The sequence below is a fragment of the Biomphalaria glabrata genome, chromosome 3, assembly GCF_947242115.1.
Source record: "Biomphalaria glabrata chromosome 3, xgBioGlab47.1, whole genome shotgun sequence".
NCBI lineage: Eukaryota > Metazoa > Mollusca > Gastropoda > Planorbidae > Biomphalaria > Biomphalaria glabrata.
In genome coordinates this window covers 3,578,993-3,594,839 of record NC_074713.1, presented here as the reverse complement: position 1 = coordinate 3,594,839, position 15,847 = coordinate 3,578,993, and the positions used below count along the sequence as shown (strand labels likewise).

General features: G+C 36.1%; 1 protein-coding gene across 1 annotated transcript; it reads left to right on the top strand.

Annotated features, from left to right (window-relative positions):
* Positions 1 to 2,768: 2,768 nt before the first annotated feature.
* Positions 2,769 to 14,306, top strand: LOC106069943 (solute carrier family 22 member 7-like). The gene is made up of 12 exons (XM_056022793.1): positions 2,769 to 2,844; positions 3,487 to 3,628; positions 4,606 to 4,803; positions 5,891 to 6,096; positions 7,368 to 7,583; positions 7,678 to 7,804; positions 8,000 to 8,106; positions 9,343 to 9,477; positions 10,563 to 10,645; positions 11,845 to 11,968; positions 12,930 to 13,002; positions 13,244 to 14,306. Exons 2-12 carry the CDS (start codon positions 3,515 to 3,517, stop codon positions 13,571 to 13,573), a joined length of 1,713 nt encoding a protein of 570 aa, XP_055878768.1. The 5' UTR covers positions 2,769 to 2,844; positions 3,487 to 3,514; the 3' UTR covers positions 13,574 to 14,306.
* The last annotated feature ends 1,541 nt before the right edge of the window (positions 14,307 to 15,847 follow it).

The following is a 15,847-nucleotide window of genomic DNA, read 5'->3' as shown; positions in this document are numbered from 1 at the left end:
CAATTACACATGGAACCTGACATCAAAGTTAAGTTCTACCCAGCAAATTAGTGACTACATAGTTACCAGTACCAGTACCAATATAGTAATCACAAAGTTACCAGTACCAATGTAACCAGTTTGAAAATAAAAGTTTTCTTAGTCAATCAAACAAACAAGTCATACAACTTTCAATAAAATATTGAGGAATAATTTGTAAAATATTTAACATCTGTACAGTAAACATTTCAAAATCATACACCACACAAATACATTTTTTTAAATAAGTTTTTTTTTTTTTTTGTGTGCTGCCGTGGAAATTAAGCTCATTTAAAAATGTGTGCCTAAATTAACTTGATTAATTCTTGTCTAAACTTTTTTCCCCTGAAGTGCACAGTATTTAAAAAATACAGTTTATTGACATTGGGCATTTAATTGATAAATTCAATATAAGAGTGTTTACATTACAGGAATAGCTCTGAAGTCCAAGCATAACTGGTTAGATTGCATACAAAAATTGAGAAGATGTACCAATGAGATCAGCTCAACAAGATCATGTGACCAGCAGAGGATGGGGGAAAAATAGCCAAGTGCAATGTATGAAGTTTATCATTATTTGGTTTTGTTTAACTAAAGCATGACAACTTTTAGACTATTCTTGCAGGACAGGCCCGCCGCCAGAAATATTTGGGCCCCAGACAAACTGGGTACGTTTTGGCCCCTACCCCTTCCTTTCACACGCCAAAAAAGTTTTTCAATAATCATGATTTCATTAATCTCGGCATCTTGGGAGGCTATCCCTGTTTCTTAATCATGATTAATGTAATCATTGAATGAAAATATCCACGTCCCTTTGTGATGGAGTGTGTGTGTTTCTATGGTGACAGTGGGAAGATGTTAGCGATTGGTTGTGAATGATGCAAGAAAAGTACAGGTAAGGAGAGAGAGAGAGGGGGGGGAGGGAGGGGGGGAGAGGGGGGTTAGAGAGATGAAGAGAGGAGTGAGGTAGAGTTAGAATAACAGTTTATGATGTGCCGAATGTGTCGTATTGTTTCTGATGTCAAAATCTTAAGCATCTAGCATGCAGTCAAACATATTCACATGCAGTCAAACATATTCACATGCAGTCAAACATATTCACATGCAGTCAAACATATTCACATGCAGTCAAACATATTCACATGCAGTCAAACATAAGCATATGCAGTCAAATATATGCATATGCAGTCAAACATCTGGACATGCAGTCAACTATATGCACATTCAGTCAAATATACGGACATGCAGTCGAATATACGCACATGCAGTCAAACATATTCACATGCAGTCAAACATAAGGACATGCAGTCAAACATATGCACATACAGTCAAATATATGCACATGCAGTCAAATATATGCACATGCAGTCAAATATACGACATTCATACGAATATATGCACATGCAGTCAAACATATGAACATGCAGTCAAACATAAGCATATGTAGTCAAATATATGCATATGCAGTCAAACATCTGGACATGCAGTCAACTATATGCACATTCAGTCAAATATACGGACATGCAGTCGAATATACGCACATGCAGTCAAACATATTCACATGCAGTCAAACATAAGGACATGCAGCCAAACATATGCACATACAGTCAAATATATGCACATGCAGTCAAATATATGCACATGCAGTCAAATATACGACATTCATACGAATATATGCACATGCAGTCAAACATATTCACATGCAGTCAAACATAAGCATATGCAGTCAAATATATGCATATGCAGTCAAACATCTGGACATGCAGTCAACTATATGCACATTCAGTCAAATATACGGACATGCAGTCGAATATACGCACATGCAGTCAAACATATTCACATGCAGTCAAACATAAGGACATGCAGCCAAACATATGCACATACAGTCAAATATATGCACATGCAGTCAAATATATGCACATGCAGTCAAATATACGACATTCATACGAATATATGCACATGCAGTCAAACATATTCACATGCAGTCAAACATAAGCATATGCAGTCAAATATATGCATATGCAGTCAAACATCTGGACATGCAGTCAACTATATGCACATTCAGTCAAATATACGGACATGCAGTCGAATATACGCACATGCAGTCAAACATATTCACATGCAGTCAAACATAAGGACATGCAGCCAAACATATGCACATACAGCCAAATATATGCACATGCAGTCAAATATACGACATTCAGACGAATATATGCACATGCAGTCAGAGATATATGCACATGCAGTCAAACATATGAACATGCAGTCAGATATGTGAACACGCAGTCAAACATGAACAAAGGTTCTCATAATAACCGGTATTGTAAAAGTCTTACGCCATTCATAACTGATGTTTTATTGTTAAAATTTAGTGTACACAATTAGTCTAATTTGACAAAAGGCCATATCCAAAGACTAAATAGGTCATGACCCTAGATTTCGCATTATCAACATTAATGACGCTACAAAGATAGGCCTACATACGTGATTGTATTCATTGCAATACACATCATGTCCTTGACAAATCCTGACCGTAGTCCTAGATTCCCTCAAGTGGGAGAAGGCATCACGACTTCTTCTAGAAACACACAGTTGTCAAAAACTAGACTTATTTGTTTAACATATTTAAATGCCACTAGAGCATACATTCCTTTTATACACTCCAACTTTGAAATATCAAAAAATAAATAAAAAACACGCAGATAAATATCAAAGTATATAAAGAGGAAAATGTTTGAGATTATTGTATTTAAAAATGTGCTAACTTTATAATTTCATGTGAAACTCAGGATACATTCACCTATCACCGACACAAACAGAAAAGGAGTACGTCAAGTCGGTAGTGAACGGATTATTTAATAATCTTATTAAACAATTAGCTTTTTTTTTCTCCGTTTAAGTTAGGGGTAGATAGAAAAACTAGCATTAAAGAATTAGACGGCACATTAGAACAGTAGAAGACAGATCAATAGATGTAGAGCAGCATAAGGCTAGTTAACAGTAAAATATTAGAATAGACCAGGAAGAAAAATTATCAGATGGCTTTAAAGTTCAATAGAGGAGATCAACATTACCTTAGATAGATCAGGGCAAGACTTAGGCATAGACTAACTATGCAGCCGCCATCCTATTGGCGGGGGCCTCGCATAGGTCTCAAAACATTTTTTTAAAAGAAGAAATAGTGAAATGTATGTTATAGTTGTTTTTTTTTTTGTTCATAAATTTTCTATTTGATTTCATCGTCATAATCCTCTTCAAGTTCACCTTGCCTAGGGTCTCTAATTATCCAAGGCCGGCCCTGTTTAGATTTAGATAGATCTAGATATATCAACAGAATTATACATTAACAGTAAAATATATAGATTAACAGTAGGCCTACTCTGACAGTAATAGATTTTGCAGTAAATATCGCACGTTTTTTTACATTTTCATAGAACAAAATTAATATTGATTGATATACGTTGCCAGTTTGGTCGACTACTGTCTGAATACAGAGATGAAGAATATCGAAGACATCTTAAAAGAAACTGGAGGGGATGGCAGATTTCAGCTCATTTTTATCACTTTCGTTACACTACCCAGGCTCCCGATGATGTGGATTATGTTGGAGGTAGAAATAACTTTTTCTTTCCTTCACCAAAGCTCACTCTAGATTCACTTCTATTGTAATACCTAAGTAGCGTATTAGTATTGCCTTTATTTTTGCCTACTAAATGAAGAAAACAAAAGTTTCCTAAAAAAAAAAAGTCTAGCCCTCTCTAGTGGAGAGAATCAAAGGCAAACAAGAAAAGCATATGGAATACTATATAAGTAAACAAAGCTTATATTAAGTGTAATTTTATCAATTAGTTTGGATCAGTCTTATGTGTATAGTTGACTGTGCAATTAGAAATACTTTTATCAACTGATTTTGTTCAGCTTTTAGCTTTCTTAATGCACTTGTCTGGACCAGTTGTGAAAGGAGGAGGGAAGAAAGGGGTATCTTGGTGAGTGTTTACATGATCGCTTTTTTAAATGCATAAAAAAAAGTTCACGCAGGGCTCAAGAGTTCTCAATTTATGCCACCACATCTGTCGAGTACGATTTCTTTCCCATGTTCAAGATACCAACCAAACAAAATAATTAATTACCATTAGTTAATGAAATGAACTAATTGATTTTTTTAAAATTGATTCTTGTGTTGTCAGGTTAAAGAAATACTTGTGCCAAATTTCAGCTTAATCCGAGAATGGGTGTGGGAGAAATAACGTGTACAAACTTTTTACCATACAGACAGACAAGCAGACAGACAAACAGAGTGAGTTGAAATAAGCTTTGTAAAAAAAAAAAAAAGAACTAGAGATAGCGTTTTTTTTTTTAAATTTAGAAGTCATTTTACCGATGGTATAAGGTTCAGTGGAAGATTTTTATTGCTTTTTGTAAAAGCTTTATTGGAACTAAAAAAAAATACTTAAACATCCCGGTAGGACCACGCAAATCCCTCGGAACATACACTTTGCCATATGTTTGTCAATATATATTGTTTCAAACGTATTTGCTCCAATAATTAATAGCGCAATGATTTAATATTCACTTTTCAAACGTCAGATGTCGTATGCCAACTATGTGCCAGAATGGTGCTGTCTCCCTGACAATCAAACCAGCCAATCAGAAGAAAGCTTAGCTCAGAGTTACTGCTATCACCAGAACACCAACATATCCATGTTTTCCAAATCTTGTACCAGAAACAATTCCACGTGTGACCAGAAATTCTTTACTACAGGAACTGACACAATCGTAAACGAGGTGGGTCAATGACGTCATTGTTGGACAAATTCAAGTTTAAAATTAGTAACGTCGACGCTACCGGAAGTTACAGGATCACCTCTTTATTGTTTCATTTCTTTTTTTTTTTTTTTATATACAAGTACAGTGATCCCTCGTCTCTATTATATAAGATAAGATAAGATATGTAGCCTACTTCAGGCCATTCGCAATCCGCGAAGCAGAAGCGGTATATTTGTTTTAAGTTTTATTTACTAGATCTACATGAAGACTGTATAATCCCCTGTCAAACCGTAGACAAAATACAGCAAGAAAAGAACAATAGAGTACAAAATCTCTCTCTCTCTCTCTCTCTCTCTCTCTCTCTCTCGACAATGTACTCAAACAACCAGGCGCTACGATACAACGCAAGCAACCAATCGTCGGTTGTTTACAATTGTGAGTAGGCGCGTAGCGTCTCATGTTAAAATTGACGCCGGTAATAAATGGCGAGGTATCACTGTCCAAGCAATAATGGCGGAACTTATATTTTGTGTATCCAGTGCCCCTTCCCTCACTCTTTAACACACACACACACACACACACACATTTTCGCGTACAAAATATTTGCAGCTTTTGTTAAAATATGAGAATTTAGTAGCCAACTCTTTCAATCATCTAGAAGTCTAAATCTAGAATCAAGCTAAACATTTTCCTAGGTCTAGGTCAGGATGCCCAAAATAGGTCCAGCAGGCTAGCCGCCCCTCTCGAGATTTCCGCGCACGGCGCTTAATGAGCCATCATAGCGCGGTGACATTGGACACAATGACTTTGACGCAGCGACTTTGACACAACAACTTTGACGCAGTGACTTTGACACAACTACTTTGACACAACGACTTTTGGGGCGATGCGTCCAGTGACACTTGTGTCGGAAATTTTTCTATCCCTCTGGTCATTGGTCAATACTTTTAGGTAACCTCTTAATTGATTAATACATCTATTCATTATCGAATTCAATATTTCAGTACTATAACATCTTACTCTTGCTTTACCTCCCCTGAACAATTATTTTCTACGAAATACATGTATTACTTTGAATTGTTTTTGTGTTGTTGTTTTTTTATAGTGGGATTTGGTGTGTGACAAAAAATGGATAGTTCCCATGGCAACATCTATTCAGATGGCGGGAGTTCTGGTTGGCGCCTTTCTCGGCGGACAGTTGGCGGACTGGATCGGAAGAAAGAAAACATTATTTGTCAGCATCTTCGTGTGCGGGGTTTTTAATATCGTTGGTGGATTTTCCGTTTCCTGGGAGATGTTTCTGTCTATGAGGTTTGTATTGGCGACGTACTAGCTGTGTCAACAAGTGCCCGTCAACTTTTAGAAGTTCATTTACGTAAAAGCATCTTAATACATTATTTTACAATTACAATTTATAAGCCTATATAGGAGAAATGTATACACTGTTATGTGTGTATAAAAGATGGAATGATGTAATAACATAAACTGAGGGTATGATATTTTTTTTTAAAAGATCCAATTTTTAATCTGTTCGGGCGGTGTTTCGATAACTTTTGGACTCAGAAATAATTGGCTTTCTTATCATCAGATAAATCTGAAAAAATTTTCACCGTTTTTACAATCTCTAATGCAGGCAGGCGCGGCAGGTAGCCTTCCTTCAGTGCCGGAGTTTAGTAAGTAAGGGCCCTGGCAAGAATTTTGTGGGAACTTTTTCCCTCTTCACCGACATAAATGACTTCATAATATTAATAGATACAACAAAAGGTCATATTTGTGATAAGCAAACAAGGACACTAGATTTTATAGAAACAAATATATTTTGAAATACGGGGGCCCAATGTATGTGCTAGGTCCTTGGAGATAGTATCACATTTCATTAATAAAACTCGGCCTTGTCTTTATCGCAGCTCTTTTGTTTACTTGGCAATGGTGTTTTGAATTTTATTTTATAAAATACTTTTTTTAAGTCCAGTAACTATTTCATACACCTATATATTAATATGTTAATATTAATTCTTGTTGATAATTTTTATCTTAATTTATAAATAAACGACTAACTCTCTCGTTTTGTCATATCAACAAAGAGAAATGAGACTACAGTCTATAAGAAATACACAAATCTAATACTGCCACCTTGCCATTTCTTAAAAAAAAACAAATTAAAATAAAAAGTTCTCCTATCAGACGTTGTGATCTACAGAGCAGATGATGCTAAGGTCATATTTCTGTGGCCAATGTTTAACAAACAGGGTGTTCTGTGGCCAACGGTTAGCGAGCAGGGAGTCATGTGGTCAGCAAAAAGACCAAAGGCCTATACTTTCCATAATTAAAGTAAGGTACCCATTTAAGTAGGATTTACTCAGGGGCTCCCCTAAAAATACCGAAATTCAAATTCCCAGACTTCACCGAGATTCGAACCCAGAACGCGAAGTTTTACCCATTTTTTTTTTAAATCACCGTTTTTCTAACAGGAGGTGCCGTGGCTGGGTGGTTAAACACTCGGCTTCTGAACCTACAGTTTTGGAGCCCCTGAGTAAATCCTACTTAAATGGGTAAAAAATTGTTCATTTCTTTTCACTCAGGTTTTTCATAGGTGTTGCCATTGGGGGATTCCTGGTGGTCCCCATGCCCTACATGATGGAGTTTCTTTCGCCTTCTATCAGGGCGTTCCCTACCCTCATACCAGCGTCTCAGTTCGGAGCAGCACTAATGGCACTGACCGCCTGGAAGATACCAGATTGGAGATGGTTGCACTGGATAGGCGGGGCCATAGCTATCCCAACAGCCATTGGGTACTTGTAAGTATGCGACTGTTGAATATCAGAAGCACTGATATCTATTTTTAAACAAAAGATGGCGATGTTAAAGTGCTTCTATCTTTTCTAATTTTAGTTTTGTACCTGAAAGTTTAAGATGGTTGACAGTACAAGGACGAATCGAGGAAGCAGAAGACGTGGTCAAGCATATTGCTAGACTGAATAAGAAACCAGTGCCTAAAGATTGTGTGGACATATTAAAAGTGAGACATTTTGGTCATCAAATACGTAGGACGTAATTATCTTCTTTTTTTAAGTAACGTCTGTAATATATAAGATAAGATCTTCCCTTAAAGTCAATTTTTAAAGTAGGCCTACTTGTCTTACCAATCTGATCTATTTTGATAATTTCATCATGAATTGCAGACGTTGTTTTTTTTTTTTTTATCGTCTGCTAGGGTATTGCTGATCGTGAGAGCCAGTCAGCTTCCAAGCGATACACTTATATTCATCTCTATAAGGACTGGAATCTTTTGAAAACTTCAGTCATATTGCAGTTTTTATGGTAAAGATAATTTAAGATTCCCTACATTATAATTAAGTATACGTCTAAGAGAAATAATCAAAACCTATTTTATTTTAGAAATGAGAAAAGTTTCTTTTCCAAATTTAATCCAATCCATCTTTTTTTTTCTACCATGTTATTAGCTAGAAATATGAAATAAAACTGATATTGCATTGTTCATATTGGTTTGGAATTGCTGTGGAGAGGCTATGTACTGGCCAATCTGCAAGGGTTTCAGAAAAGGAAGGCCCACAAGATGTGGGGCCACAATTGGCCTGTTGGTATGCGGACGCGCCCTGCCGCCCAAAATCAAACTCTAGCGCCCTATCTATAGATTAATAGCCGTATTGACCAATGTACCTCATTCACCAATCGTAAACAAACAACATTTAGCCACGTGATTCTCTATCTCTTCTATACAAATTACGTAATACACACAGGCTGTCACGTGAGACGTTTTTTTTCGTTGTTTTATCAATATTATCACGTGGCTAAATGTTCGTTTACGATTGGTGAATGAGGTCCATTGCTTTTTGTCCAAGTGTTATGGAGTGTATGTTTGTGTTTCTATGGTAACGACGAGGAAAGGGCACGTTTGTATTTGGTATTGTAAAATGATGAAACCATGAGCTGCTCTTTCATAATGTAGGTTAAGAAGTCACGTGGGTGATTGGGAGGGAGTGACGTGAAATACAAGACGTGTTCGAATTGGTTTAATTATCCCTTCATTGTATTAATACTACAACTAGATCATCTGAAGTTAATTATAAATAAACCTTAAATTCAAGTTTGTCTTAAAAGAAGTCTGTTTATTTCAGGGGGTTTTTACGCTAAAACATATACTACGCAAACATCGGTTTAGTTCTACTAGCTGTTTAGTTCTACAATGCATCGACCGACCAATGACAAAAGTCTCAGTCTAACCCAAACAGAAAATTCCGTTTTAATGAGTCTCTGGCAAACCTCTGCAGCCACATGACTCTCTAATGCGATGGCGTTCCGTCTGTTTAGATCCGGTCAGCATGCTGACGTTTGTTCAGCCCAGCTCTCGCAAATTGATCTCCTAAGTTTAGAGAGCTCACTGAAGTTGTAAAGGGAAATAATCGCTCTCGACGTAAAATGCCCATTACTTTGATTTTTGTTTTCCGTTAGTTCAGTATCTCACGATCAACTCCATTTGCTTGACTAGATGAGCTTCAACAATGACTTGAATTTAGATTCCATTTCATTTTCAAGGTGTGTCCTCTCAATGGGAAGTTACGGGATGTCGTTCTCGGCAGCCTCGCTTGGATTCAACCTGTATCTAAACATCTTCATTATGAATATGGTCGTAATCCCATTTAACCTGTCCTTGACGTGTTTGGTCAACAAGTAGGTCACGTTTATGCAGTAAGTAGGTTTAGTGCACAAGTAGGTCAAGCTTATGTTGTTAACTGTTAGTTAGTAGGTCATCATTAAACTATACAGTTTAGCCAGAAAGTAGGTACCCTTAAGCAAGCTATGCAAGCTAGCCAGAAAATAGGTCACATTTAGAATAAAGTTTAGCTAGAAAGTAGGTCACCCTCAAGCTACAATGTTTAGCCAGAAAGTAGGTCACCCTTACTAGGCCAATCTTAGGCAGAATTCGTAAGAAGCAAAAAAGAAAAAAAAAGAAGTGCTTCCTTTTTGTTTCTGTTGCCTACCGTGATCAAGTATAAAGAGAATATTTAAAACCGTTTGTAAACTTCCCGGTGTTGTGTTTGTTTTAAGATACTGATATATTTTTGCAGCTTTTTTTCTATTCGCCACAGAAGTTAAGGATTTGAGAGAAAGCACCCTCTCTCTTTCTCTAGCCTCCACATAACCTTTGTAATGAACATTATAAGGAACTTTAACCTTTGACCTTCTCACTCATTTAACATACAATATTTGTTTTTCAACACGCTTTATTTCTTTGTCTTCAAATGTCAACAACGACAGCTGAAACAACATGACCAACAAAGACCTAGTTATTTCTCTCCTGATTTATCTCGTACTAATTATACTCGTGATAAACTGATTCTCCAGTCATAACATCTGCAATTCTTTTAATTATTTTTTTTTTCTTTTAATTATTATTTTTTTTTCTTTTAATTATTTTTTTTTCTTTTAATTATTTTTTTTTTCTTTTAATTATTTTTTTTCTTTTAATTTTTTTTTTTTTAAATTATTATTTTTTTTTCTTTTAATTATTTTTTTTTCTTTTAATTATTTTTTTTTTCTTTTAATTATTTTTTTTCTTTTAATTATTTTTTTTTTCTTTTAATTATTATTTTTTTTTCTTTTAATTATTTTTTTTTCTTTTTATTATTTTTTTTTTCTTTTAATTATTTTTTTTTTCTTTTAATTATTTTTTTTTCTTTTAATTATTATAATTTTTTTTTCTTTTAATTATTATAATTTTTTTTTCTTTTAATTATTATTTTTTTTTTTTGCAGTATTGGACGTAAAAAGTCAACAATGATATTTCTGATTGTGTCCAGCGTATGTGGCATAGGCAACTTGATCGCTCATTTAGTTAGTAAGTTGATAGAAGGGAAGTAATTAGTCTTAATGAATGTAAAAAATAAAAAAGCCCCAGTTTCGTACGTGGTTGAAAGCTAGAGCTATCGCCCTTCACTTCAACAATAATATGGATTTTGGAGGTGTTCCTTACTAGATTTTTCATTCTGTCAGATCAGACCTTTGGGAACGCGGGGCCTTTGTCATTTGCTTGGACTACATGGTCACCCTTGCTAAAAACAACAACTTTGGAATTCTTGTAAAAATGTAGGTCAAAATGTCCGTCGTCCGTTTATTCTTAGAGTTGCTTGGTATAGGATTTAAAGATTTAAGAGATCATTAAAATAGGTTTAAAGTGCATGTGTTAGCTGGTAATCTGGCAAGCGCTTCACTTTAGTTGTCACGAGTTCAGGAAGTCAGTTCCGCCCGCAAGTTCTACGTATAAATACCTCAGACACCACAGAAGTGTCTTGAAGGTTCTCCTCTTTGTTTTGATCACATGGTTTATTAAAATATGTAACATTCGAACCATGAATAAGCTTAATAACGAAACAAATTTCTTGCATCTAAACCTATTCACAGTGTTCGATATACATTTGTGTTGCCAGGAAGCTGCCCCCTGCTCCCCTCTGTTTTTATTCCTGATTCAGATGTCCTTAAGGTCCGAGAACGTCCAGTTACCTATTATAGGACCTCTTGACCAAGGAAAGGTTTTTATCCATGGCCAGGATGGGCATCGGCTCTTCACCAATCCCTCTGTCCGAAGTCCCGCCTTATCCGAATTGATCATATAGTCACAACCGGTGTGTCGCTAGTCACGACCCCCTTGAGCCCCGCACGAGTTCCCTCTCCCGCGCGAGGCCGGAGGCCGAGCTGCGTGGGGGCCCTTCGTATGCCTATAATGTCCCACCGAACCCGTGCGAGGGTCCATCACAGCGCGTATGGCCCCCGTTAGGGAACGAATCGATGGGGGGTTGGACGGGTTAGCGAGCCTTTGTTACATCCTTACCACGTGCAGTGTACAATCTCTCGATCCTACGTGTGGTAGCCCACTGAGAGCTATGTGTGCTACCGTACTTCGCCTATCCGTTTCCCTTGGCGGACGTTTCCACAGGAGGGCCACGCTGAGGCGACGGAAGCATTCCTCCTGGTTTTTATACCAGCCTAGTACGTCAATATCAAATAGTAATTTTTTAAATTTTGTGACGTCATTTCCAGTTTCAGACAAGTACACACGTGACCTGACTATCAACATCCTTAGCATGATATTCCGAGGGGCGCAGACGACTTCCTGGAGTGCTATCGGTATACTGAGTAATGAGATTTACCCCACAGTCATTAGGTAAGTATAGCTCAATAATTATCACCAACACAACAGCTTAATAATTATCACCAACACACCAGCTCATTAATTAGTACCAACACACCAGCTCATTAATTAGTACCAACACGCCAGCTCATTAATTAGTACCAACACACCAGCTCATTAATTAGCACCAACACGCAAGCTCATTAATTTGTACCAACACGCCAGCTCATTAATTAGTACCAACACGCCAGCTCATTAATTAGTACCAACACACCAGCTCATTAATTAGTACCAACACACCAGCTCATTAATTAGCACAAACACAACAGATCATTAAAAGCACCAGCACACCAGCTCATTAATTAGCACCAACACAACAGCTCATTAAAAAGCATCAACACACCAGCTCATTAATTAACACCAAAACAACAGCTCATTCATTAGCACCAACACACCAGCTCATTAATTAGCACCAACACACCAGCTCATAAATTAGCACCAACACACCAGCTCATTAATTAGCACTACCACGTCACAGGTCGGTATCGCATCACCTTCATAGGTCATAAAAGGATGAGAGTTATCGTCTAGATGTCCATCTTGTTTGAAAGGAATAGCACCTTCCTGTTCCTTCAGTTCTTACCAGCGGCCATTATTGTTGCATTTTTAAAAGTGCAGGTTAAAAGACTTAAATTTGAAATGTTTACGCAAGCGCTGTACAAATATTGAGTTTGAACAATTTAATCACGTGCACAATAAGAGTATCAGATACTTGGTACACTCTATTACTAGCAAATAACTTTGATTACATTTAGATCTATATTTGAAAGGGGACAAGACTGAAATTGACACATGATGCGGTTACATAGCTTGTGTACCAATGTCATCGTTTAAACATTTTTTTCTCACGTGACCTAATTTTTATCATAAAGAAAATGTTACCCAATGTGAAGACTGCAAGAAGTTCGTAATGTAAACTTTTTTTTTTCTCCAGAGGTCTAGGAAGTGGGGCACTAAATACCGCAGCAAGAATCGGAGGAATTGTCGCCCCTTTCGCTCTAAATTTGGTATTTACCGTTTATACATCAACATTTAAGATACAAAAATTAACATTTCATCATATTGGATAAATTTTAATACATTAATGATACATTCAACTCAGACCATTTTGTCAAAATCATGAAATCCAGCTACAAACATAGCTATTAGTAGAAAAATAAATCTATCAGATATGCTGGGAAATTCATACTTGATTCAATTCTATTAATTATTTAAAGAACTTTATAATGTTATAAAAAACTTCTCCAGGAAGATCGGCCAGTTGTTGCTTTCTCTTTAATGGCTGGACTGATGGCAGTGTCTGTGATATTGGTAACATTTCTAGAAGAGACGAAAGGGCTAGCAATGAAAGACAGCAACTTGGAGGATCAAGAGAAGACAATTTCAGCAGAGAGGGACCCAAGGGAGGTCAGCGACTTCAAGTCAGCAGACGATCACATAGAATTGACAGACAAAGTGAAGGAATCTCACGCGATCCCAATTTCTGATGACGAAGTCCACAAAACACCCAATCAAAAACATTTTGGTTTTGAGAATTTAGTCTATGATGATGAAGATGAAAAAAATACTCAATTATAAAAACAAGGGAAACTAAAATCAACGTTTTAGTTAAACTTCAAATGTTAAACTCTTTCTTCTCTTGCGTTTTGTTGTTTAGTAGATGTCCAATCATCAATTCTCAATGTAACAAACTTAGCCCATCCATTGAATTTAATCATGTCATAGAATTTTGGTCTTTCATTGAGTTTAGTCATGTCATAGAGTTTAGCTCAACCATTGAATTTAGTCATGTCATAGAATTTAGCCCTTTCATTGAGTTTAGTCATGTCATAGAATTTAGCCCTTTCATTGAGCTTAGTCATGTCATAGAGTTTAGCAAAACCATTGAATTTAGTCCAGTCATTGAATTTAGCCCAGTCATTGAATTTAGCCCAGTCATTGAATTTAGCCCAGTCATTGAATTTAGCCCAATCATTGAATTTAGCCCAGTCATTGAATTTAGCCCAATCATTGAATTTAGCCCAGTCATTGAATTTAGCCCAATCATTGAATTTAGCCCAGTCATTGAATTTAGTCCAGTCCCTGAAGCAAGTGCACTTATTGAACCTAGTGTAGTAATTCAGCATGTATCCAACATGTATCAATAAATGCGTAGAGCTGGACGGGACTAATGTCTGGATGATATCATCTAGACTACTGCTATTGACTACCATTGACTGCTATTGACTGCTATTGACTACCATTGACTGCTATTGACTGCTATTGACTACCATTGACTGCTATTGACTGCTATTGACTACTATTGACTGCTATTGACCTGCTATTGGCTGCTATTGGCTGCTATTGACTACTATTGACTGCTCTTGACTACTATTGCCAAAGTTTTTGTCTCGTTCTATGAAATGAGTCGCTCTGTGACTGAAGGAGGCCCACGAATGAACACAATGTATTGACAATACGATCCCAAGTCCTTGTGTTTCCCTCAACATTCAGCAGCTCCTCGTCTTCAATTCCTCAAGCCCTACTGACATTCAGTAGATGTGAATGAAAGATAACTTTGGTATACACAATGCCTGATATAAAGCTACATATAGTTTCACCAACATAAAGCTGAATTTTTGTGTAATATTTATCGAAATTTTTGTATGATATAAGACTAAACTTAGTTTGTGCGATAGATTAATATGTTTGTTTGATATGATGCTGAATTTCATGTATGGTTTGAAGCTGAATTTTGTTTGTGTGATTTAAATTTATATTTTGTGAAATGCAGAAGGAAATTTTATGATATATAGCTGAATTTTTTGTTTTATTATATGATGTTGAATTTTTTCGTTTGTTGTATATTTTATATTTTGTTGTGATATAAAGCTGAATTTTATTTTCATGATATGATTGAATTTCTTTTTAAAAGCTTAAGTTGAAAAAATAAAACTTACTCTTAACATTGGCTAAATCTCTATTTCAAAGAGAAACTAATTAGGATCAAAATCATCCCTCTCTTTATACACATTTCCTATTCTATATGCTAGGACAAATTCATATCAGAGCTCAGAGCCTTCTCAGGTGTCATTAGAAAATGGAATTGATTGTTTGAATCAGGTCATGAAAACCAACATCTTTGTAGAGTTTCTCAGACACTAACCAAATAAGCTCACACACATGCCACGGTAAAGTGTTGGAACTTATAATGTACAGGTCTGAGATCAAGTCAAAGAAATATTTATATAGGTCATGACACATTATATGGACACTTTCGTATTTGGATGTAAGTCAAAGGAATATTTATATAGGTCATGACACATTATAGAGACTAAGCAAGACTAAGACTGCTTTATTGATCCTTATGAAAATTTGTTGTATTTACAAGGACTCTTTTCTCATATACTGAAAACATACACATTAATAAAACACTTATGTATTTGGATGTACTTATGTGTGCGTGTGTGTGTGTGTTTGGGCTAAGATGTTATTTGGTTTCCTATCTAATCTACAGATGCTACTTTGAATATTTGACGGACACTCTGTTTAATATAGGTCAATGCCTTAACAGCAACATTTTTCTTGACACTTGTGCAGGGGCGGATTTAGAATATGATACCAGATTGTAGACCTAGATTAGATAGGAAACCAAATAACATCTTAGCCCAAACACACACGAAAAGGTGCCGGTACGCCGTACCGGTGCGTACCGTCATAAAAAAGCACTGCATATATACATATATATATATATATATATATATATATATATATATATATATATATATATATATAGGCCCTATATACCCTATACAGGTATGTCATCTGGAAAACTTTGTCAGGTTTCATCTCAATAGGTTCTAACATTTCTAC